Source organism: Coenobita brevimanus, chromosome 46 (assembly GCF_032717465.1).
Source record: "Coenobita brevimanus isolate Jiangsu-jjx chromosome 46, ASM3271746v2, whole genome shotgun sequence".
NCBI classification, from domain to species: Eukaryota; Metazoa; Arthropoda; class Malacostraca; order Decapoda; family Coenobitidae; genus Coenobita; species Coenobita brevimanus.
The window spans coordinates 2,176,400-2,201,578 of NC_136999.1; the positions used below are offsets into that span (position 1 = coordinate 2,176,400).

A 25,179-nucleotide genomic window follows, 5' to 3' on the forward strand; every position below is an offset into this window, starting at 1 on the left:
TTGGAGATCTGTGGGTGGGAATAGGTGATGAGTTGGGCTATTTGGGAACTACTTCTGGTGGACCTGGATAGGACTGGAGTCTGTGGACAGACAGACATAGCATTAGCAATACAGTAGTTTCATTATGGAATCTGGTGTTTCTAGCCTTTTGTAAATTTGCCCTGTTAATTCGGCTACTTACATATGGGCTGAACTGACAGGTCCTGATATTTTTAGTGTAATTTTGACCCAAGTGTGACGGACTTCATGGGTAAGGGTCTGGATAGGGAGGCATAGTGTTCTTGATTTTCGTTATTTTGGTACAGGTGGCCACAAACAAATCGCCTCCATGTCGTCCTGTCCCCCGCCGTTTCACTGACCTGCTCCCAGCTCACACACCCCTCTCTTGTATACCTCTCAACTCCATCCCTCCATCTCATCCTTCTCCCCCCCCCTCCTTCTCCCCCCCTCCACCTCACTCACATACACTCTTCTCGTCAGTCTCTCACTCTCCATCCTCTCCTCCTAGTCAAACCACCTAAGTGTGTTTCTCCTAATGCTTCATGTCACATCCACATGCACACCACAATGCTCCTTCACATCCTCATTTGTCAGCATGTCTCTCCATGTGACTCCACAGGCTCCTCTCAAATAACTCATTTCCACTGCTCTCACTCTTGACTTTCGTCCCTCCAGCAAGGTCCAAGCTTCAATTCCATATGTTAGAGTCAGTATCACAATACTATCATGTAGTAACTTTTTCACTTCCATGCTTACTTCCCTGTTTTTTATCACTGCTTTCAAGGAACCAGCAACCTTTCTTCCTTGTGTACCTTTCAAGCACTTCACCCTCTAAACTTCCATCCTTACTCATCACTCTACCCAAATACTTAAACACACTCACATTTTCCATTCCCTCCACATCGAACCTCACTGTACGGTACATCACTGACTTCACATCTCTCGAAGACCATAACTTTACTTCTCCCTACATTTGCCTTTAGATTCCATTTCTTACACATGCTCCCAAACTCATCCACCAAGCCTTGCAGCTCCCCTTCGTCTTCACTTAGCAACACAGTACTGTATCATTTACAAACAACAATACAGGGCATTTCCAAACACTGCACTCTCTCATTAGGGCCGCTGCAACATCCACTGCCTTACCTTGTATCTCTTTTATAACCCCCTTTATATACAGATTAAACAACAATAGGGGTAGAATCGGACCGAAAAATATCGGATGGTCTGCAAACTTAAGCATTTCAGTATGATTTTAAGTTTGTAGCACGGAGCTATAGACATTTTGTGTAACTCCCCTCCCCCCAAAAAAAATCTGTTGAAAATTATGGGTCTGAGATGCATAATTTTTTCCCCCCACTCCCATCCAGATGCAGAGTATCCTGTACCACAACAGTAGTGGGAGTGAGGCATTTGCAGGGCCACTCAAGCAGCGTGAAGTCCATCGAGCCATAACACTGCACCCAGTCAAGAACCACACACACCTCTACCGTCTCCACTCTTACATTCAGGTTGGTGGTAGGCTAATAGCCGGTGATATTTACTGTATAATTTATTGGTAGAGGGGTACAGTACATGCTTGCTGGTTAATACATTAGTTATAAAGGATGCATATTAGTTCCTGTAGTGGGATTGTTTTTATCAGATGGAACTGTGCCAGTCCAACTAGTTGTGGTTGCCTGAAGTTCGATGAGCCTTAATTCAGTAATGAGGTAGGAATGAGTTTCATAAATTAAGCAGTCAGTTTATTTTCATCTAAAGAAACTGGGTCACTCACGGAACAAAAATTTAAAGTCATGGTTGCATGACATTTAATGAGCCATTGTTACAAGGTAGGAATAAGTGTTCTTGGTAAACAGTCAGTGATCCTTCCATCTGACTACTGTACATGGGCCATCAATTGAGTTGAAAAGGGTTACGTATCTTTGTTAGATTAGTGCAAATTCAGTGTAGTAGACGTGTCATCTTTCATCCTCATCTATAACCCCTTCGGCCAGAGGATATCATTTATTTTTTTCATATTATCTCTTGACATTTTTATTCAGCTTCGGATAGACTTTTGCAACAGGAGGAATTAAATATGGCCTTCACTACCCCTTCGATGCTAAAAGGGGTCGCCCTCATGTGGTGGCACTGATATAATTGTGTGGTTCCACTACATAGTTATACAAACATCTTCCTGCTTCCTCTCTATCTTCCAAAAGAGGATGTTGGGCTGCGGTACTACAACTACTACCACTAGAGTACAATACTGCAATTACCTACCACTTTACTATTTGGGCATTCTTCCCAGCTAAATAAGATATTCTGGTAACAATAAGATTAAGTTAGAAAGATCTGTGATGGTAGTGAAGGGGTTAATATGGCCAACATCCTAACAAATGATTTTCGCTCTTATGCCTCTGAGAAAAGTTAATTGCGTGATTCTTGTGGTGTGTTCTGTTGGGTTACAGTAGTATCCTTACCTCCAGATACCATGATTGTTAAGGATAAGGAAGGCTTAAGATGTGATAAGTTCTTCAAGAGGAGTGAAAATTTAGACTTGAGGGAGCACAGATTTAACCCATGGATTGCGAGCCACAGCTCAGGCTGGGTAGTGTCCTGTTGCGAGCCACGGCTCAGGCTGTGCTGGCCGTGCATTATCGTTAACTACTCGACCCCCACGCAAACTTATGCATGGCGCTACACAAAGACGGAAAAAGAGATATTTTTTTTCTTTTCGCCAGACAATGCCCTGGGTGTTTATCTTCAAGTTTATAATAAACAAAAACTATTTTTTTTTTCTTTCACTACTCCCCTACATAAACTTATGCATGGCCCTACACAAAGATGGAGAGAGAGATATTATTTTCTTTTCACCATATGATGCCCTGGGTGTTTATCTTCAAGTTTATGAAAAAAAAAAAAAAAATCCTTCATTTTTTGCACACCACGGAGTGAGATAAAAAAAGGTAATTGGGCAGTCCAAGGGTTAAATTGCAATATACAAAAGGTCTTGTCAAGCTTGATGTTAGAAAATCCTTTTTCAGTTAGAGAGTAATAAATTTTTAGAAGTTTCCTTGATCACATAGTATAGTAGAGCAGAAAACTGTAGGAGGATTTAAGCAGTCTTTGATAAGTTATGGCAAGAAACTGGATATGGGTACCAAATATGTGAAGTTGAACTTGATCTTTGAGGAGGCCTGTGGTAGTGAAAGGATCGGTGAAAGCTACAAAATAGATAATCTCCATAGTTTAAAGAAGTTGCTCCTAAACCGAATACGATAATTTAAAGGTAACAAGAATAAAGTTAAGAAATGTGTCATAACAATGAAGATATCAGTCACTCATTCCATTTTAATTATCCTTACTCATTCATTCTGGATGGGGAGACTTGAAGCCTGGTCTTCACCTCTTCATGTTTGTGAGTCAGAGGAGACAGAAAACCTCAGGGTACTGTCGGCAGTAAAAGATTTTTTCTCTATCCTATTTCTTTCTGAGTTGTTGTTGCAAATCATGCAAGTGAATCTGCAACATTTGAAACAGGTGACTTCATATGGCCACACATCAAGGTCATAAGTGTCAGTTGCTGAGGATTCACCAGACTGTTTTTCAATTCCATATATATATATACATATAGGGAGAGAGAGAAAAAAAAAAAGGGGGAGGGGAGAGAAAAACACTTTTGCTCCCAGTAAATTAATTTTCATATTCAGTACTGTACGTATACGGTAGGTGTCACTGTCCTGATGCAGTGTTACTTTTGAAATGATAGTCATACTGTTGAGTTTAAGATGCTAGTGAATTCTATAGAAGAATGACACACAAAAAATTATTATTATTAGGGGTGGTTGGGGTTTATTGCTCATGTACTTCCATTCAGGCATGAATGAGGCTGGTCACTCTTATCATATATGTCAGAACCAACTTGCCTTGCCCTGGGCTCCTACACTTCTCACAGGATTAGATGATGGATGGATTATTATTATTATTATTTATTATTATTATTATTATTATTATTATCATCATCATCAATATTGTTAATATTATTATTACCATTATTATTAATGTTAAGTGCATCAGTAAAAAGTAAATACCAAAAATTAAAAATATGTGCATTTGGTCATGCATGTGAGGTGGAGTTGGATTCTGGAGGCTTGAATGCCGAGAGAGAGAGGGGGGGGGGGGATTTCACTGGGCATGCTGTTGATTAGCTTTTCCTCAGTCACATTTTTTTTTTTTCTTTCTCTCCTTACTTTTCGAATCCTATTTCACCGGTCTTTAAGTGGGAAAAATGGATAAGGATGGTGATGATAATGATGATGGTGATAGTGTAATGGATTGTGATGGTGTTCTCTAACCTGCTTGTGCTTTGTGTTAGGGCTTGGACATCAGGAGCAGTGAAGGAGAACTTGTCCGTTTGGTGCGAGAGCTGACCAGTTCTGGGCAGGAGGCCAAAGTATCACTACCACGCCTTGATGACTACACTGCTGGCATCACCATGAGCCACCTTGGTTAGTGCTGTACCACACCACCACATACACAACTGTAGTGTTACACAGGTTTATTATAAATCAGAGTGTCAGTACGTTCCAATCACAACCACACTGTTGGTAACACCATTGGCTGCCCAGGATAATAATGTACTACACCATCTGTAAGCACATGTATTATTAAGCAGGAATCAATCAGGTTTTGGTGGTTTATTAGGATATCATTTTACATACAGTATTACATTCATATTGTCTGGTTGAGTAAACCTAAAATTTGTCAGTCATACAAACTGAAACTTGTATGTAATGTAGCTTTAAGACAAACTGTTGAAAGCTTTTAATTGTTTTGATATTTATGCATCGGTAAGCCTCCTGCATTCGTGAAATGTCTTAATTCACCCATTATGTAGTTTCTGCAATGTAAATATTGATTGGCTGTAGAATAATCTTTTTTTATCCATTTCATACCTGCTTTGGTTGAAGTATAGCTAATTCAAACAGCCACTTTATTTTCTAGATATGTTGTTGCCTTACTATCGAGTCTCATTCTTATTACGTTATCTGTGTTTAACTTCTTGTCTCTGCTCTCTCTTCCTTTCTTTCCAATATAGGACTGGACACCTGCAATAGGAAGAGGTAAGCAATACCTGACTGTGCTTGCAGAGGTATTATAATGAAGGATTGGCATTCACTTATTATGAGTGAATCTGCCTTTCAGCTTCAGTAACAGTGCTTGGTTTTGTTATCAGTCACTTCCAGGGCAAGCAGTATGCTGTTTCACTAACCCCTTCAGTAGTGATGTGTTCTGTTTATTTATTTATTCAGCTACCTTTTTATCATTGCTACTCCCAGACAGCTTTATTTCAGCTTAAAAGAGCCTTTTGTTAGTGAAAGGGTTAATGCCCTCACCTTTTCAAAAAATCTTCCCTAAACTGAAGAAATTGTCTGAAGATATCAAAAATAAAACAAAAAAGACTTCTGTTGAATGAAGGGCTAAATGTCGTAAATAACTTAACCCTTTTCTCTCCAGTACTGCACCATTCACTTGTTCCATCCGCTCACTTAAAGAGGCTCGTAAGAATTGTTCTCTGATAAAACCAGTTTGTTGAAGATAATGTCAAGTGTCCAGAGAAATTGTACCCTGTTCATCTTATATAATCCTTACTTATTCTTCTTCAGCCCTAGAGGTCTCTTAACCAAATATAACTGATAAGTGTTAACCAGGATGGAATAAAAAGATGCCCATATACTGAAAGGGTTAATTGTTATGGTGGTGGGTGGGGGCGCTCACCATCCACTCACTTGATGTAGTGGTGCTCTCGGGTGGCTGCCCTTTCCTCTCTTCCTTCCTTCTTTCCTTCCTTCCTCTTATGTTCTTTCCATTCTTACTTTCCTTTTCCTTCTGTCTACGCGTGACTCTACACTGAGTGCTAAGTCAAATGGTTTCTTGTACACCAGGAATCCATTTACTATGCTGGGTGGTAACCATATAACCAAACAATGGCACCTGGTGGTCTAGTAGGTAATTAAGGCGCTCCAGCCGGATTGAGCCTGTGTCGGTTTATATCCAAGGGGTGGTTGGGCTTTATTGCTCATGCAATGCCACTCAGGGATGAGTGAGGCTGGTCACTCTCATCTTAAATATCAGGACCAACTTGCCTAGCCTGGGCTCCTATGCTTCTCATGGGGAAACACAGGATTGGATGATGTAAGTATGTATGTTAACTGCTACAGTTGCAGCCTGTATTTTTACGTGTGTTTTCCAGGTACAGTATATGACAATGTACAGGTCTCAGGAAAGTAAGCCAGAGGTTTTGATTGTATATATATTCTTGGTGAATGCTTTAGCTTAAGACATTCATCACCATGCCTCTAGTGTTTGTTGCTCCATTTGAAGTGTCGTGTGAATAGCTTAGTAGCATTGTACTGTATTTAGTGCTCTTGTTCTCAAAGCCATTTTCCTCATTTCCATCCACCAACCTTATATGACATGCCTCTAAAGGAACTGTGCATTAGTTTAAAAGTAAGTATTGAACACAGTCACTTAGTGTCATATTATGCTTTGACTTATGTTTTGTGTTGGTTTGGAGTGATTTTTGTAAATAACTTTGTAGTTTCAGTTTTCAGTGTCAGTTTGAAATTAGATTACTGGTAATACGATATCTGATGTTGATTTGTAGGTTTCTCATTATTTCCATTTAATCAGAACTATGGTAAGTCAAATGACAATTGTTATGATGTAGTTACTGGTATGTACTGTATGTCACTTTTTGATTGATCATGCCTAGTTTTAAAGAAATTGCTTTTGCTGAGTATTTAACCTCCTCTCATAAAATGCTAAGATGATACTTTTATATCAGGTATGGAGATCAGCCTGCAAAAGTGGGCCCCAAGCAGAGAAGAAGAGGTGTTGATGTGGGACTTTGTGAGCCGAGCCGCCTTCCAGCCCAGCTCATTCAACCCTCGACACAAGATCACTTCAGGCATGAATGAGGGCATCAAGGATGTCACACGTGACTTCATGGAGATAATTAACCGGTAATTGATTTCCCCCCCACTTCACTACACTTATTTACTTTTAAATTAATTTGGGCTACTACCAGATTATTTTATTCATCAGGAAGAAGATGGGGGTGCTCACCATCCATTCACTCGATGTAGTGCTGCTTTCAGGGACTGCCCTTTCCTCTCCTCCTTCCTTCTTTCCTTCCTCTTCTGTCTTTCTTTCCGTCATTCTTTCCTCTTCCCTCTTTCTACATGTGATTCTACACTGAGTGACAAGCCACATGGTTTCCTGTACACCAGGAAACCATTTAGTATGTTGGGTGGTGGTAACCATTTAACCAAATTGTGACGGCTGGTGGTTTAGTGGATAATTCTCTCCAGTCGGATTGAGCCAGTGCAGGTTTATATCCTAGGGGTAGATGAGGTTTATTGCTCATGTAATGCCAGTCAGGGATGAGTAAAGCTGGTCACTCTCATCTTAAAAGCCAGGACCAACTTGCCTAGCAACACAGGTTTACAGTAGATGATGATGATGATGATCAGGAAGAACCTGCAGCAGTGGAGTTTATGAAGATGTGCCATTGTTCAGGGATAAAACAGAGCTTGTATGAATGTGAATGGGGAATTATGTTTTCCCCGAATTTTAATGATATAGGGTGGTGGTATTGCCAGAGATTGTACAGCTTACATTTGAGTAAGGAATTTCCATGTTCTGAGGTTTCTACCATCAGTCCTAGTAGTTGCAGAAGGAATGGCAGGTAACACCATAGTCTAACCACTGTTGTGATGTTTCAGGGTAATCACTGTTGTGCTGTTTCAAGATAATCAGCTAAAAGTACAGTCAAATGCTGAAGTCCATTTGCCTCTCTAACCTGTTTCATGGTTGGATTTATAGACACATGAGTGTGAAGTTTGGACTTAGAAGAATATACCTGTAATCATTCTTTTGCAGATTATGATGTGTACTGTTATCTGCAATGTCTCATTCAAATTATCTGTGAATTCACTTGTGAGAAAGAGCCAGAAGAGGTGAACGGACTTTAGTATCAAACCTAATTATAATTTGCAGAAGCTTGTTATCTTATTTATGATATAATACATAGATGTAAATTCAGGTATACAACTTCAGATGGGTCATAAGTGAATTTGATAATTTCTGTAGAAAGAAGGAACAGAAGGTAAATACCAGTGAAAAGCTGTTGTGTTTGAAAGAGAGAGTGTGAAATTAATGCATTATAGACATGTTACTTGGAAGTTTTCAAGACCATGCATTCATTTAAATCTCCTTCTGCAGAGTGTCAAAGGAGCGAGGACGTATCATAGATTTTAAAGAGGTGCTGTATGGGTATCTGCGATGGAGCCCAACTTTTGCATTGGAGTACATTCTTGATATGCTGCTACTTTACAAGAAGTACAGAGGAAAGAAAATGACTGTGCCTGTCCGCAGACATGCATATATGCAGGTATATTTCTTTTATTTTTTCATAATGAAAGGTATAATTTGATGGATTTTAGCGGTTGCTGTGCAGCACAGTACAGTATAGTTACATACACAAATATTTTATTTTGTCAGTATTTGACTGTGTGTGGCACAAGTTTATGAGATTTGATGACATGTGTAAGAAATAAATGTACAGTGAGCCCCTAAGTTTTGTGTCTAATTGGTACCATAAGGTTGGCGGTAAACCTGTGTTTTACGAACTGAAAAGCATTAATTCAGTGGTAAAAAATCAATTTCGTTCTAGAGCCCCTCCCAAAGTCACTCTTTCTTTCACTTTTGAGATATAATTCATATAAAATAGGATACCATAATAACTGACAGCCATAGGAATTTGATAAAAATATTAAGAAACATTAAATAAATGGATCACCAGCCTGAAAAATCTTTGTCTTATCCTCTACGGAATAATTTTTCTTTTTCCCACCGACTCAGTACTCAAGACGTCCTTTTCTCTTCTTGCCTCCATCCTTTGAACTTCACAGTATTTCACCATCACCACAATTACCTGGTCCTTCAGTGAATGAAGGGGAAGCCATAATACAGTATAGGTATACCACATAAGAACAATAGCTGAACGAATGGAAAGGCAAAAAAAAGTGACCGCAACTGCGATCACTGCCTGAGCACCACACACAGGGTCTCACAGTTGGCGGGAACTGTGAAAACAACATGGTGAACAACAGCTGATGATCGCCTTGCCCACCGATGCTCCATAGATTGACGCGAAAGGTGAACTCTTGGTTGTGAGCAATAACTTCTTGGAAATTTTGGTCTTTTCTGTGAAAGGTAGATTCATGAACTCAAATTATGCGAAACATAAGGGCTCACTGTAAATTCATTACTGCTTTAGAAAGTTAAATTCCAGGTATATACAGTACTGGTATATATTTTTTTGGGCAGTATATACATTAGTATGTTTACAAAAGGTAGAGGAAAGAGCACGTTCACATGGTTGCATTGATATACCTGGGAGGCTCTGCTGCCCAGATATCCAAACAACCTTCAGTTCCTGTCAGTTCCCCTGTTCCCCAAAAGGAGGATTGTGGACTGCAGGGAATGGGACAGCTTCAGTGAGCAGTCCATTGGTTTCATATCTAGAAAAGTCTGCGTTGCAGTAACAGCGGTATTCTTTCTCTTTTCTCATTTATTTATTTATTTTTTATCTAATTCTTCTTTTCCATTTTTCATGGGATGGTATTTTTTAAGGATGTAAGGAAAAACAAACTCAAAGAGTACCATCTTTGCCTTTTCTTTAGGAGGTGCCAATCTGCTTGTAACTTAATTTAAATTATTCCTGGACTCACACAGGTGCCACTGGGCCCACTGTATGTACGTGAGCGTGAGCAGGGAGGTTTGATGGAGTCAGCTGAATCTACATCCAGTTTACATCAGCTGGTGGAAGTGGTTGTTAAGGGCAGACTCACTGATTTATCTAAGTTCAGTTACAAGGTGAGAGTGGCTTGTTAAGTCATACTATGGATAAATTCAGTATGTTAGAGGTGAAGTTCATTTTGGATGGACTAGATATGGTTATGAAACAGCTACTGGGTAAGCTTTAGCTTTTGTTGATTGAACTTTATCTTGCAACTTTATTTTACTATTATTATGAATGAATGAATTATTATTATTATTATTATTATTGGTGGTGGTAGGTGGGGGCGCTCACCATCCACTCACTCGATGTAGTGCTGCTTTGGGTGTTTGCCCTTTCCTGTCTTCCTTCCCTCCTCTTCTGTCCTTCTTTCCTTCAGTCTTTCCTATTCCGTCTGCCTGTGGGTGACTTTACACTCCCTCTTCTGCCTTTCCTTCACTCTTTCCTCTTCCTTCTGCCTATGGGTGACTGTACACTGAGTGACAAGCCAGATGGTTTCCTGTAAACCAGGAAACCATTTACTACACTGGGTGGTAACCATATAACCAGTTTATGGTGCCTAGTGATTTAGTGAGTAATTAAGGCACTTCAGTCAGATTGAGCCTATGTAGGTTTATATCCAAGGGATGGTTGGGGTTTATCGGTCACATAATGCCACTCAGGGATGAATGAGGCTGGTCACTCATTTTTAATGTCAGGATCATCTTGCGTAGCCTAGGGCTCCTACGCTGCTCATGGGATGACATAGGATTGGATGATGTGGATGGATGGATTATTTCTGTTGTTAAATATCCCTGTCTGTTTAAAGTTCTTCATACTCAAAAACTTCTATATTGCACATTAACCCCTTTTCCACTCCTCATCCAGTGTATTTTGTCCTTTTTTTTTTAATACTGCTTTTAAAAAGATTAAATTGTGCTTTAAGAACATTGGGATTTCGTCTGATATTAGCTGTCTGAAGCAGTACTAATCGTTCGTCAGTTTTCCTTTTGCCTTATACTGTATCCCCTGAGGGATGGTTCCGACTAAATGGCATCCTGGTTTTTATCTCTTTAACACTGACTGTCAATGCCATACCACCTATCATATGGACAGGCAGTCCTTATATCCATTTTTTTTTTGAGGGGGGGGGGCAAACCACTGAAAAATTCTGTCAGACATCCATTGCTACCTATAGTATGATTCGTCAGTTTCTCTCAGTTTACAGTAACTACAGTTAGTGCAGAAGAAGTTGTGACATTTAAGAACCCAACCCTGACTTACATCAAGGACTTCCAGTACTTATATTTGCCATGCCACTGGTTCTTGGTCTTTTTTCCAAGTACCCTGTTTAAACTATTCTTATGGGTTTTACTCTCCATGTGCTCAAACCACCTCAGTATATTTCTTTGTGCTTCCAACCACATCTATATCCATGTTTATCTCAAAACTTTCATTTTCTGTGACCAGCTCATTGTACTTGCATTTAGATGACTTATGTTCACTCCCCACAGTGACAGTATATCTCTGAAGCATCATCAAGGTTTCACTGAAATATATCAAGATTGGAACTAGTGTGTATTACTGTACTAATATGTAACAAGTTCTTTACTTCCACATACATATTGTCTCTGCTGTTAAAGCCTTTGCGTCTCTGACAGTCCTGTATCCTTTCACTAAGTTTAGCCTCTTTATTGCTGTCCCTGTTGACTACTGTACATAGATCAAATAATAAAAAGGAACAATGAATGGTGATTGACTTATATCTTTTGTGTGCAGACAATAATGTGGTACATGGCAGCAGTGAAGTGGAGCTCTGTTTCTGGTCAGGAGTTCTGTAGATGCTTATGTGCAGTGATTTGTAAAACTGAAAGTTAAAAATAAATAAACAAATAAATAAAGTAATGGTTTAGGAGAGAAAATGTAAAATGTAAGAATTAAGAGCAGATGAACAGTGCCGGCAGTGTTGAAGTGGTTGTTAAAAGATGGAAAAGTAGTGCTATTTGAATTTTTCTTTTGACTTGTAATGTTATTCATTGTATGTTAAATAAGTTTTTTAAGTTCCCAGATATACAGTTGCCTGACTAATGCAGATATAATACTAGGGTTTTATTGTAGCTCAATATCTCTCTCTTTGATTAACCATTACTTATACTATGTTTCAGGTTCCACTTTCTGAACCATCGTCACCCACTTTGAAACCAAAGAAAATCCATTTCATCCTACCCCTTGCTGGGAGATTCAGCACTTTTCAGCGATTTATGGGTATGCACTTCTGGAGTGGATGTGTAGTTGTATGTTTATATTTAAATTAATTGTACAGTAAGACCTCACTATAACGGACTAATTGGGACCCAAACCATTCCAAAAAATGCGAAATTTCGGTAAAAGCGACATCCAGAATTTCCCCTCCTAACCCAAACTTTTTCCGATATATCAGTCTTTAGTCTGGATCGCATGAATGGTTTTTTAACTGTTTTGACTACCATTGCAGTACTGTACTGTGTTATAACTTCACTACATTAATCAGATGGTTTAATATATACAATAATACTGTACTGTACACTGATAAACATGTCTTTCTACTTATTGTGGCGAACACAGCTGAAGTGGTCTGGCAGTCCGGACTACTACTGGCTTTATCGGACTTTTTCCGATATATAGGAATTTAGTCCAGTAGCTCCTCAAGTCCGATAAAAGCGAATTCTGGTCTATTGAAGTCTGTTACATCGAGGTTTTACTGTAATTTATTTCAAACATTTTCACCAATAACTTGCTCCTTCCAGATTGCAACAGTTAAATCTGTGTGCCATACAGGGCAGGTTAAAAGTAGTAGAGTTAGCTATTAGACTTATAATTACATATATAACCCAGTGTCGAGATGTAGTTTTGAAGCATGATTTTTGTAATTTATTAAATAGTTGGTTTAGCTCTGACAGAACATTTATATGCTGGTTACACTTGTGTGCCATATGGGTACATTGCTGTATAAACTGCAGAGGTGTACTGCCAGCTTATGTAGACCTAAGTGTACTGTGAGACTGGTTCTTGACTGATAGGTATGTGGGTCATATTTGCTTATTTATATTATTTTTTATCGCAGAATATGTTGTTTTTACTGCCAGGTAGATACAGCTTCTGGTATGTTGCGTTGGCTGGTGGTTCACAGGTGGTGGTGTCAGTGTGTAAAGATGTTCCTTTTACTGTCATGTACAGTTGACTTTCGGCGTGTTGTGTTGGCGGGAGGTGAAAATGTTGCTCTGGTGGTGGTGTCCTTCCGGCCAGCCATTGGTGAGCAAGACACACAAGAAGATGTGGAGGCTCTTGTCTCCAGTCTGCAGCTGGACTACCCTTCTGCTTCCATGACTGTACTCCAGGTGTCATAACTATTCTTGTTGATATCAGATACTTACATTCAGTTATACAGTATGACTTCCTTATAAACCACTTCATTGCAAGAGGTCTTATAGCTTGAGAAAATGAATCTGTGGTAGGAGAAATGAGTATAGAGAATAGTTCATCTTGGATGACAAGTTTTGGAAAGTTCTTTAACCACCTAAATATTGGAGATTCAGAACCATCCTTTTTGTTATGCCTAGATATGTGGAGGCTGCTGAATCTAGATCAGTGTTATGCTGTACAAAGAGGAGTCCCCAGCCCCCACTTCTGCTGTATTAGATGCTATTTATGAGTAAACATATCAGCAAGGATAATGTTGGACTATATTATCAAAGGGTCTAAGGCTGACAAGTTTCCTTTATTGCAAGTGTACCACCTTTTCATCGTGTGTTGCATCAGGCTGTATAGTGCTGTGTAGTATTAATTTCGAATGTGATGCTTCCCAGTATTAGCCTTCTCTGTTGTAATTCATACCAGCATCATTTACCAGTATGTCTGTGCCTGCTTTTCACTTGGCCTGATCAGTCCCAGTGCATTCCTCCCTTGCTGCCAAACCTTGCGTAGATTATTTCACCAGTACAAATCCCAGTCTTACCTAGATAAACTCATCCTGTGCCCATAACCATAGAAACCTGAGCACATCCAGCCAGAACTTTCCCAGCCTAAGCTAGCTTAACCATACTCATCTAAACCTGTCCTAACTTCTAGCATTTCCAGTATAAAACTCATAACCCAGCTCAACATAGCCTGAACATTGCTTAATATACTGTACCCATCCAAAGCTTACCTGTCCAAACTCCTAAGGATTCCAGTATGATATGATGTCTATAAACCCAACCAGCATAACTCAGGCTTGGCATAATATAATTTCAACCTACAATCCATCAGGCCAACTCCAGTTTTGCCCGAGCCCTTGCACTGGAGTTGGGTGCCAGCCAGTGCAACGATGACAGCCTCATGTTCTTTGTTGATGTAGACATGACCTTCTCTGCGGCCACATTGGACCGCATACGCCTCCATACCATCAAAGGACAACAGGTGAGTTTCCGGGTCTTGATTTCATAGTGACAGAATTGCTGAAATTTATGATTTATGGTCACATATGGAAATATTGTTTTTTCAGAAGATTCAACAGTTTCAACCTGATTTAGATCCGCTTCAGGTCCCAGGGGGTTCAGGTCAGATCGTGTTAGGTCAAAATTCCCTTCTAAATAAGCAGCTTTCCCATTATTGGGTACAGTTGCTGTAATTGATCTTCTGTCTATATACAGCCAGATGCCATAATCCTGTAAGGGGTGACTGTTTGTCTCTGAGTTAGTGGTTTTATGGATAGGGGCGCTAACCCACTGCCAACCAGCTTGTTGACCAGTAGGGAAGACATATGGGTTGCTTATGTGGTTACCACCCAGCACTGTAACTGGTGTCCTGGGATAGAGGAAACCATTTGGCTTGTCACGCAATATAGAGCCACCTGAAAAGGAGTGAAGAGCAATAAAAAGTGTCAGGAAGGATGGGATAACTAGGAAGAGGGAAGGGCAGATACAGAAAATGAATGATAAAGGTGAAGGAAGAAGACAGCCCTACATTGGTGAGATTCTGTTTGTGTTAATATGTTAATAGTCCAGACTACGCTGGGTAGTAACAATATAACCAGATTATGGCGCCAGGTGGTTTAGTGGACAATTAAGCTGCTCCAATCGGATTGAGCCTGTGAAGGATTATGTCCAAGGCATGGTGGTTGTTTTTTTGCTCACGTAATGCCACTCAGGGATGAGTAGGGTTGGTGACTCTCCTCTTAAAGTGTCAGGACCAGTTTGCCAAGTCCTGGGCATCTACACTCCTCATGGGGCAACACAGGATTGGATGATGATGATGATAGTCCAGACATAACTTTGCTGTAATTTCTTAGAAGTTAAATGGCATGGGTAAACTTAAGTTTTAGTGAGTGATTATTGTGGAATTAGGTACCAGGCATATATCCACCCATCATTCTTATGGAAGTGCCTCAGTGTTGACGATAACCACCTATTACCTTTTTTAAAGTTAAGAATACTGTATATCAGTATTTCATATATATATATATTTATATACTTTTTTAATGCTTTGGCATGGTATTGTGTTTTAATTTCTGTTCAAATTGCAACTACATATACCGGAAAACATATCTTTTGGTATCAAGTTAACATGTGCTCGCTGAAAGTTGTTCAAACGGTGAATCATTGAGTATTGAGATCATTGTAAGTTGGTGTATATAGAGGTACCTTCCAAAGTGTTGGCAAGATCACTTCCTCACCCTCCCCATCACCAGCCATATGTAGTACTATAAGATGGGGCTGTTCAACTCACCTGGGGCAATTAGACTCAGTAAGGGGTAATGAGACTCAGGTGGTCCACACAGTATAAATAAGGGTATGTTTGACTTTTTCATATGGTAGTATATTCTGCAATCACTAATTTATATTGTAAATGAAATTTAGGGATAGCTTGCTGATGGTAAGTTAACTGTGATCAATTTTTCAGTCCAGTTATTTTCACTTTTTTTTTTTTAAGCTGTAATTTACTACAATAAATACAAGATTAATTGTATTTTCCTCTGCTGTCCCTTGGGTATGTAATGACAAGTTAAGTGTCATTAATGTTTATGCACCTGTCAAAATAAGTTAGCTGCATTCCTTTATAAATTATGATATTAGACTAATTGGACAGTTTGACTTTGTTCCCCCGGGGCAACTTGGCTCGGCCCCCTGGGGCAGTTTGACTCGGCCCCCTGGGGCAGTTTGACTCGGCCCCCTGGGGCAACATACAGTATATGCTGCAACTTCAAGTGCTGTCTGGACATTTGTAGACACTACATAATGGATTTCAAGGATAATCTCACAGGTACAGATTGAGTACATAACATCCTAAAGAGACATGAAGTCCTGCTGTCCCCTAGGACATGCCAAAATATTTCGAGGAAGTGGGCTCCCGTCTCTGAAGAGGTCGTAGTGGCCTACTTTAAAATGCTAGAAGGCAGCCTTTGAGGAGTACCTCCTGCAAACATCATGAACTGTGACGAAACCAACATCAGGGATGATCCTAAGGAAAAGCTCCAGATATCCCAGTGTAGTATAAAACATGCGGAGCGTATCATGAATATGGCAAAGAGTACAACATCCGTCATGTACTCCATCACTGCCAGTGGAAAGTGCCTTAGTCCATGTGTTGTTTACGAGACTAAACGCTTTCACCAGTCATGGACTGAAGGAGGACCAGTTGACATATATAACCCTGCTTCTTCTGGCTGGTTCGATTCAGATTGAAGCAGGGGGAGCAGAGAGGCGGGTCTCCTGAAGACACACATCCAAAGGACAATTGCTGGGCAAGAAGGCAATGGAGGTTGGAGTGATTCGAATGAAAACTTCGAATGTTTCACCGAAGGAAAGCCCACTGAGTTCAGTTGCCCCATATCAGGTGTTCATAAACATATTTTTGTTCTTCAAATATGCCTTTTCTGTGTTTTCCTGTGTTAAAATCCATTTTCACATAGTTGGATCATTTGTGTTTCATTACCCATACAGTAAAGCTTTTTAAGTGCCTAAATATTGCACTACAAACCTTACTACAACAAAAAAATAGCCAAAAGTGAGTCGAATAGCCCCATCGTATGGCATGTATTTTATATGATAGATATTAGCAATAAAGCTAGAAAAAAAGACACAGTAGAAAACTGTCATTGCGCAAAACACCACCAGACAATTTGTAGTCAGTTGAGGAAATCATGTGCATTTGGTAAACCTAAAGAGGTACACTTAGTTTTCATTATAATTTTGGTCAAGCAGTTTGGAAACCTGAAGATTATGATAAGAAATTTAGAAGGGGCTTGATTGATGAGACATTTGGTATCTCTCTCTCTCTTTTCCTGAACCCTACCTCACCCTGTCCTAAGTGGGGAAAGAGCTATGGATGATGATAATGTGTTAGCTTATTTGAATAGAAAACTGAGTGATTGCAGAAAGTTTTAGTGATACTGCAGGATGCCTTTATCTGGTGTTTCTGTTGAATGGATTGAACAATTTCTGATAATTTTAACAGGAATATAGCAGCCTATTACCATTTCAGATATACTTCCCTATTGTGTTCAGTGAGTTCGATCCTCGTTATGCAAGGCAGATAAGCAGCACTGAAGCTTATGATCATACCCTGGTAAGTTCATCGAAACTTACTTAACTCCTTGAACCAAGTGCATTTTTCCTTAGTTTGTTCATGCCTCTGCCATATAGTGTTATTCAGCATAAAAAAGTCTCCTGGCATTATTATTATTATTATTATTATTATTATGATGATGATGATGATGATGATGATGATGATGTCACTCATCTTATATGTCAGGACCAGCTTGCCTAACCCCGGGCTCCTCTGCTCCTCATGGGGCAACATAGGATTGGATGATGGATGGATGGATTATTATTATTATTACTGTATTATTATTATTATATTATTGTATTATTCATCCATCCATCCATCCATGCAGCATCCTATGTCGCCCCACGAGGAGTGTAGGAACCCAGGGCTAGGCAAGTTGGTCCTGGCATTTAAGATGAGAGTGACCAGCCTCACTCATCCCTGAGAGGCATTGCGTGAGCAATAAACCTCAACTGTTCCTTGGATTTAAACCTGCACTACCAGGCACCATAAGTTGGTTAAATGGTTACACCAGGAAACCATTTACTGCGCTGGGTGGTAACCATATAACCAAGTTATGGCGCCTGGTGGTTTAGTGGGTAATTGGAGTGCTCCAATCGAATAGAGCCAGTGCAGGTTTTTATCCAATGGGTGGTTGGGGTTTATTGCTTATGTAATGCCACTCAGGGATGAGTGAGTCTGATCACTCTCATCTTAAATGTCAAGATCAACTTGCCTAGCCCAGGGCTCTGATGCTTCTCATGGGGCAGCACTGAATTCAATGATGAATGAATGAATTACTTGCTTTGTTAGTGGTAGGTGGAGGCGCTCACCATCCGCTCACTTGATGTAGTGCTGCTTTGAGTGTCTGCCCATTCCTATCTTCCATCCATCCTCATAGTTTCCTTCATTTTTTCCTTTTTCTTCTGCCTATGGGTGAGATTACACTCCCTCTTCTGTCTTTCTTTCCTTCATTCTTTCATCTGTGTGCCTATGGGTGACTCTACACTGAGTGACAAGGAAAATGGGTGTCTGTACACCAGAAAACCATTTACTATGCTGGGTGGTAACCATATAACCAAATTATGGAGCCTGGTGGTTTAGTGGGTAATTAAGGTGCTCCAGCCAGATTGAGCCTGTGTAGGTTTATATCCAAGGGGTGGTTGGGGTTAGCTCACGTAATGCCACTCAGGGATGAGTGAGGCTGGTCACTCTCATCTTAGGCTAAATGTTTGGACCAACTTGCTCTGCCTTATGATAAATGATTTCATTTAGTATACGGAAATTCACTGTGGCCAGCAGGTTTGTGTCCTTAGCTCTAGAGGTGGAGGAGAAATAATTACTGTACATAGCAACCTTTGTTATGGTGGTGGCCAGATAAGAAGGAAAAGGAGAAACAGTATTAAATTTCAGTACAAAGTGCTTCATAAGTACAGTATATGCCTTTGAAGGTACAAGCATTAGGGGCTGTTCACTTAAAGCAAAGGGACTGAATATTTCTTACACTTATCTCTTAGCAAACTTCTTTTGTCCATGTCAGGGAAGAGACAGTAATACTAGTTGTGAAAACCTTCAAAATTACAAAAGGGCTGATTTACATAATTCAGGGTAGTATTACTGTAGGGAGTAGTAATCGAAATTTCATTGCTCAATCATCCAGTGATGCCTGGGAAACGCTCCCAGAAAATATCTGTGAAGCTATAAAATTTTTTGCTCCAGTACATAGTAGACTGTCTGCAAAACACATTAAACCAACCTAGTGGAACACAGTGGACAGTGAATTACAGAACTTTGTAGGTTAAAGTCTTTGGAGTATTAACAGATAGTGATTTCTGTTTATTCCAAATGGTCATACCATATAAACACGGTTTCTTATACTGTCTGTGTGTGTGTGTGTGTGTTTTTTTTTTTTATGTATATTCTCAGGTTTGACCTGGGTGTTGATTACTATTAAGTTTATATTGTATTTAGATTGCCCTGTCAACTGCAGTGACAGACTAAATAAAAACTTAATGTTTTTTCAGTGTTATTGAATGTACAAAATGCCATGACATGGAGAGAGTACTTAATGCAGTTATTAATTTTATCATGTGTTTTATTGGTTAATGGCAGAATGTTCTAATAAACAATATCAAATTTTCTCCAGATCAACGAAGATGTTGGGTATTGGCGAACCTTTGGGTATGGGATTGTGTCCATTTACAAGTCTGACCTGCAGCAGGCAGGTGGGCTGGACACGTCAATAATAGGATGGGGTGGAGAGGATGTTGACTTCTTTGAAAAGGTAAACTTAAAATGCTCAGGTTTATCATAGATTGTTTTTTGTTAGTAGATGTAGTCAATATGCCTCAATGGCATGGTAGTAAAAGTCTCTCAGATAGGTGCAGTGTGTGCCTTAATGTACCTTGGTTCAAAGCCAAGGGGTGGTAAAAGCTTTTACTTTCATACATACACTCCCAGTGACATAAGGTAGTCTCCTATGCTTTGAATGATGAGACCATTCTATGTGCTGAGATGGTGGTGAGTATTGACTGTAGTTGGTGTTGCTTAGTGTTTGAAAGTAGTAAAGGAACACATATTTGTAAAGGAAATGGAGAATAGACTGCCTTGTGTAAGTGGTTAATGCTATGAGGATCTTGATACAGAACAGGACTGAAGACAGGGTCTGCTAGAGGACTACATAAATTTGTATCAGTGCCCACATTAAATTATGGTATGGAATTAGTTTGAAAAATCGAGGGTGAGAACAGTGGAAATGGGACTGTTTAGAAATATACATGGATTGTGTTGGGTAGGTAGAATGAGAAATATACAAAAACAGGATGAAGGAGTGTGCCCAGGTGTTGTAGAAAATATGAGGATGGTTGTTGATGTCTTTACAACCCCCATAAATACTCATATCACACACCTGCCCCTTCATCAGCATTACCCCTTCTCACTTTCATCTCACACAGCATCATCACATCATACCTTCCTTCCATGCTTTAACACCTTTGCAGGCATTATCCATTCATATTCTTTACTTATACTTTACAGATTCCAAACAGTTAATTTTACTGGACTTTAGGCAGACACAGGATCCAGATACAAGGTCTTTTGGATTATATTTTGGTAATTGTATTGTGGGAAAGAAGAATCCCAGTCAACACCACCATCTCCATTTTAGCCATGACTACAGGGAGTACATGAATGGTAGTCTTGCCCCTCCCCCCAACCCTAATGGTACCAGGTGGAAAGAAGTCATGCTCAATGAAGCTTTAACTAAGAGAATAACAGCTGGACTTTGTGTATTTATGGTTGAAGACTGCTTATGAGTAAATTATCATGTGGTTAGATACCAAGCTTTTTTCCATACTGAACTGTACATCAGCTTGCAATACTTTTCAAGTTGGTGGTAGCCATCTGCTTAGCACTGGCAGGATGAGGTGGAGCGGAGAGTTTTGATGCTTTGAGTAGTGGGTAAAAGAATGTGTGACACTTTTTCTAGGCACTGTAGATAGTTCTCATTCTTTTATGCATTATTTTTCTTGTTTATGAATCAGCTTACCCCATTTTTAGCGGAAATATTTTGGTAAAGAGGATGATGATTGAAAATTATCCTTAGCTGTACAGTATGATTTCGCATTCCTGTATCTCAGTCTGTTGAACTGACTCTCAGGCATGTACAGTACAGTATGAACACAACTAAGAATTCAAATTTGATTATTTTTATAATGATAATAATGTTGGTGATAGTTCATGTGAAGTTATATGTAATAGAAGTATGGAAGCAGTATGAATTGGGGCTCAGCAAATACCAAGATTCAAAGATTTTTGGTATTGTAAATTACTAGCTTCAAGATACCTCACTATAACAACATTTGTTTGAAAACTCCAACCCTTTTAAGCAGAAGTTGTGAATATGGTAATGTTTTGTGCTCTCATCTAAATGTCAGGACCAACTTGCCTAGCCCCGGGTTCCTACGCTCCTCTAGGGGCAACATAAGATTGGATGATGGATGGATGGATAATTTTGTGTGTAGATCATTGCTTTACTATAGTGCATCCACCTTAAATTATAGTTTTATTTTCTTTCCTCATAGTTCATTGACAGAATAAGACGCTTCTGGGTCTTCACATTCGTTCCATAATACCTCTTTGTGACTAGCACCATATTCTAAAGGTTAATCACTGGTTACAGGTCAGCATTTAAGATGGAGCAATGGCAGTTTTAATTTAGCATTTAAGATGCAGAGATGGCAGTTTTAATTTTGTCAAGTTAAAGTGGACAGTTCCCATGCAGTGGATATTAACTTCAGACACAGAATTTATTTATGTTGATGATCATGTAGTCATTAGATACCTGATCACTCAATTTGGGAAATACAATATCTTAATTCTGCAGTTAAATTGATGGTTGTAGAGTACAGTACTATACTGTATTTTATGTAAAAGAGATACAGTAGCATACTTTTCCTCACCCATAGTACAATAAGTTCTCTCTTTTTTTTTTTTCTTCTTTTTTTTTTTTTTAATGTTAAAGCCACATAAAAAACTTCATTCCTGCCTATAAAGCATATGTGGCAGTTCCCCCAAATGACAGTTCAAGTTATGCTGAAAAAGTTGATGTATTTTTTTGTACAGTGCATGCCTGACCGTCAGTGAGGACTACCTGTACTTCACCTTTGACTGTATAACATCACTTTTTACTTAAGTCTTTATTACTTTTTTGCAGGTATTTTACTGTATATTGTGGTGGTAATTTGTTAAGTAATGCATAGTATTTTTTCTATTTTAGTCCAGGTGTAATACAATACAGTACTTACACTTAAAGTATTTATAAATTGTTTACTGAACCATTTTTTCATAAGGTTATATTTTATGAATTTCTAGTTATTTATAGATAATAAACAGGTTGTGATAAAAAATAAGTTCTGATAATGGTTGACAGTCTCAGTTTTATTGAATGTTAATTTATATTTCATTTATGCCCCTTGAGACATACTTCAGTTATCCCCTTCGTATTACTCTCTTCTTGAATCCATGCACTCGTTACAAATCTGCTGTCGTTAATGGAAGAGACCGTGGGAACTTCCCCCCCCCCCCAGGACTCATTGTTCCACATTGGTTATATTAGCTAAATGTTTTTTCATGCAAGACTCAGTTTTAGGAAGAACCAAACGTCCCATGGTACTATTTGTGTTGAACAACCCATTCACTACGATTATGTATCATTTGGTTTATTCTTGCCACCTCCAGTTGACGTAATTCAGCCTAACAGAGATTGCTAGTGGTGAAATGTTTACTTAAGGCTGTATTTTTCCTCTCCACCTTGAAAAGTTCCACTGACGTTCAATAAATTGGCCAGTACGTAGCAAGAAAAAAATGAGGAAATGCATCGTCGGATTGAAGGGGTTAAGGTGATGTGTGACTAGATATTTTTTATTTATTTATTTATTTTATGTATACTAGCCAGAGACTGTTGGGTAATGAGTGTTGAGTTGCTGGTCGCATTTTAGCTAAGAAGCCAGGCAGCATTGCACTTCTCGTTTCGTTTTCATCTCATTGCCACGTGCACACATCTCAGAATTCTAAAATAAAAAGCTGTATAAATTACTATATATGGAGAGAAATTTTTTATTTGAGAAATCCTTTATGCAAAGTTCCATCTATATAAAAAAAAAAATCGTGCAACATACCTTCCGTGGGAATCTTGATTAACCAGTATTTTGGGGCCTTAGTGACGTTTGGGTCTTCCGTGTAGAGATCTGTCTTACAGTCTCAGAGTCAGTCTTAAGCCTATGTTTCATTCCATTATGCCCTTGGATAAGAACACTGGGTCTGATTTATATTCACAAATCAGGCTAGAGCAAAAAAATGACTATATTTTTTTGCCATCTGTAAGGTTGCATGGCAAAGGATATCTTACAAATGACCTGTTGGTATGGCCTGAATATGAACCAAGTGAAAGATGGGTCGCTGCTGATCGTCAGATGGTCAGATACCGGCCTGCAGTGAGAGCCTTGATTTGAGCAATATTGTCCTCTGTTCTTGATGTTGGTGGTGTGACAACTTCATGCTTCATCCTGTAGTGAGTCATTCATTTTCTTTAATTTTGTTCAAGTTATGAAGGCACCAATGTACTTATGGGTCAGCCTTGATCACCTAATGGTCTCTTTCCATACTGCTTAGTCTCTAGCGACATTTATATTTAGTCCCTTAACCCTGAAGTTACACTCTATGATCTTGTCCCAAGGTCTCCCCCCCCCCCACCTTACTCTCAGCATTCACACTTCTCACCCTCTGCACCCAGGTATCATCGTCCACCCTCTCTACATGCCCGAGCCATCTCAGTCTACCCCTTCTCATCATAACATGAGTACATTCAAGTCCCATCCTTCTGTACAGCTCCTTATTTACAATCCTAACACCCACCACCACCACCAACTTGCCATTCAAGGATGCATTGCATATCTGTCTAATCATCCTCATTGCCTTTTCAGAGCTGGTTAAACCACTTAAAAACTAATCTTGCTCACAGCTTCATCTCCATACACTCTTAAAATTGTGAGTTTCTGTTGTCTTGCTAAGATTGACATCGTATAATGCTTATATTGCAGCATCTTAAGAGCTGGAAAAAATTGATGGTGGATGGGTCACGTAACCTTAGTCTCGTTCTTGCTGTGTTGCACTGGCTTATGGTTTCATGTTCTGTGGTGATATATGGTAATGTGGGGAGTGACTGATGTATGATAGGCCTCAGTACAAGTCATCTTAGGTCTTTCACACTAAAATGGCACTGATTTTTGTTCATTTGTAGCTTATTTCACATAACTCACTGGCAGCAAAGGATAATTCTGTGGCTTGACATCCTTTCTGTAGCACTTCTCCTTGACTGGCATAATATTTTAGTGTTAATCAGTTCCAACAACTCAGCATCCAAGATGGAGGGATGGCAGTTTTAGGTCAAGTTACGGTGAAATTACTACAGCTGTTCGTTACAAATTGGTGAGACCATTATCAGAACTTTTTTCTTATTGCACCTTGTATTCTTGAGTAATATTCTTGTTCTCTTGCAGTCCTGGTGCAGTACCCATGCTGATACCATTTGTAGATTGTTTATTGCACCATTTTATTTCTAGGTGCTGAAAAGGGGTATCCAGATATTCCGAGCTGCTGATCCTGATCTCATTCATGTCTTTCATCATGTCAGCTGTGATCATACTCTTGGCTCATCTCAGTATGAAATGTGCCAGGGGACACGTTATAGTACTTACGGTGCCACACACACCTTGGTTAAGAGCATATTAGATAATCCAAGTATATTAGCGTATAAGAGAGCAAACCCATGACATGACGCATCATTAGGAGTCCAGATAATCATGTTCCCTTTTATTTTATATTATGTAATGGTAACAGCCAGTCATTTACTATACATTTATGTGCTTAAATATATTTTTATAGTCCTGTATGGAACGTTTAGTAGTAATTTTGTCCGAAGCAAAAGACAGTGCTGCATGAAAATCCAGATATTAACTTGGCCTAAGGCAAATGCAATCTGTTAATGATCAAGTTAACTTTGCATGTCAGATATTTGTATTTATTTTTATTTGAGTCACAGTTAATAAGCAAAAGTAATGTTGATATGCTGTCATGCTCATAATGTCCACAAGTAATATTAATGTGTCATGTTCTTAATGTACAAATATCATAATCATCCATTACTTTTCCACAATCTGCATTTTATTGTGATCAGAAGCAACAGGTGCTCATTTTTGTGTTTCATATAATCATCAATCACTTCAGCC

General features: G+C 39.2%; 1 protein-coding gene across 1 annotated transcript in view; it reads left to right on the forward strand.

The window, feature by feature from the left end:
- Chsy (Chondroitin sulfate synthase) overlaps positions 1 to 24,723 on the forward strand; it is a 47,987-nt gene extending 23,264 nt beyond the window's left edge. Inside the window, exons 2-12 of the mRNA XM_080271417.1 lie at positions 1,371 to 1,511; positions 4,361 to 4,493; positions 6,833 to 7,010; positions 8,272 to 8,440; positions 9,787 to 9,927; positions 11,995 to 12,094; positions 13,046 to 13,206; positions 14,117 to 14,266; positions 17,330 to 17,413; positions 19,539 to 19,676; positions 24,514 to 24,723. Coding sequence (XP_080127543.1) covers positions 1,371 to 1,511; positions 4,361 to 4,493; positions 6,833 to 7,010; positions 8,272 to 8,440; positions 9,787 to 9,927; positions 11,995 to 12,094; positions 13,046 to 13,206; positions 14,117 to 14,266; positions 17,330 to 17,413; positions 19,539 to 19,676; positions 24,514 to 24,723 — 1,605 coding nt within the window. The remainder of the gene's footprint in view (positions 1 to 1,370; positions 1,512 to 4,360; positions 4,494 to 6,832; positions 7,011 to 8,271; positions 8,441 to 9,786; positions 9,928 to 11,994; positions 12,095 to 13,045; positions 13,207 to 14,116; positions 14,267 to 17,329; positions 17,414 to 19,538; positions 19,677 to 24,513) is intronic.
- The last annotated feature ends 456 nt before the right edge of the window (positions 24,724 to 25,179 follow it).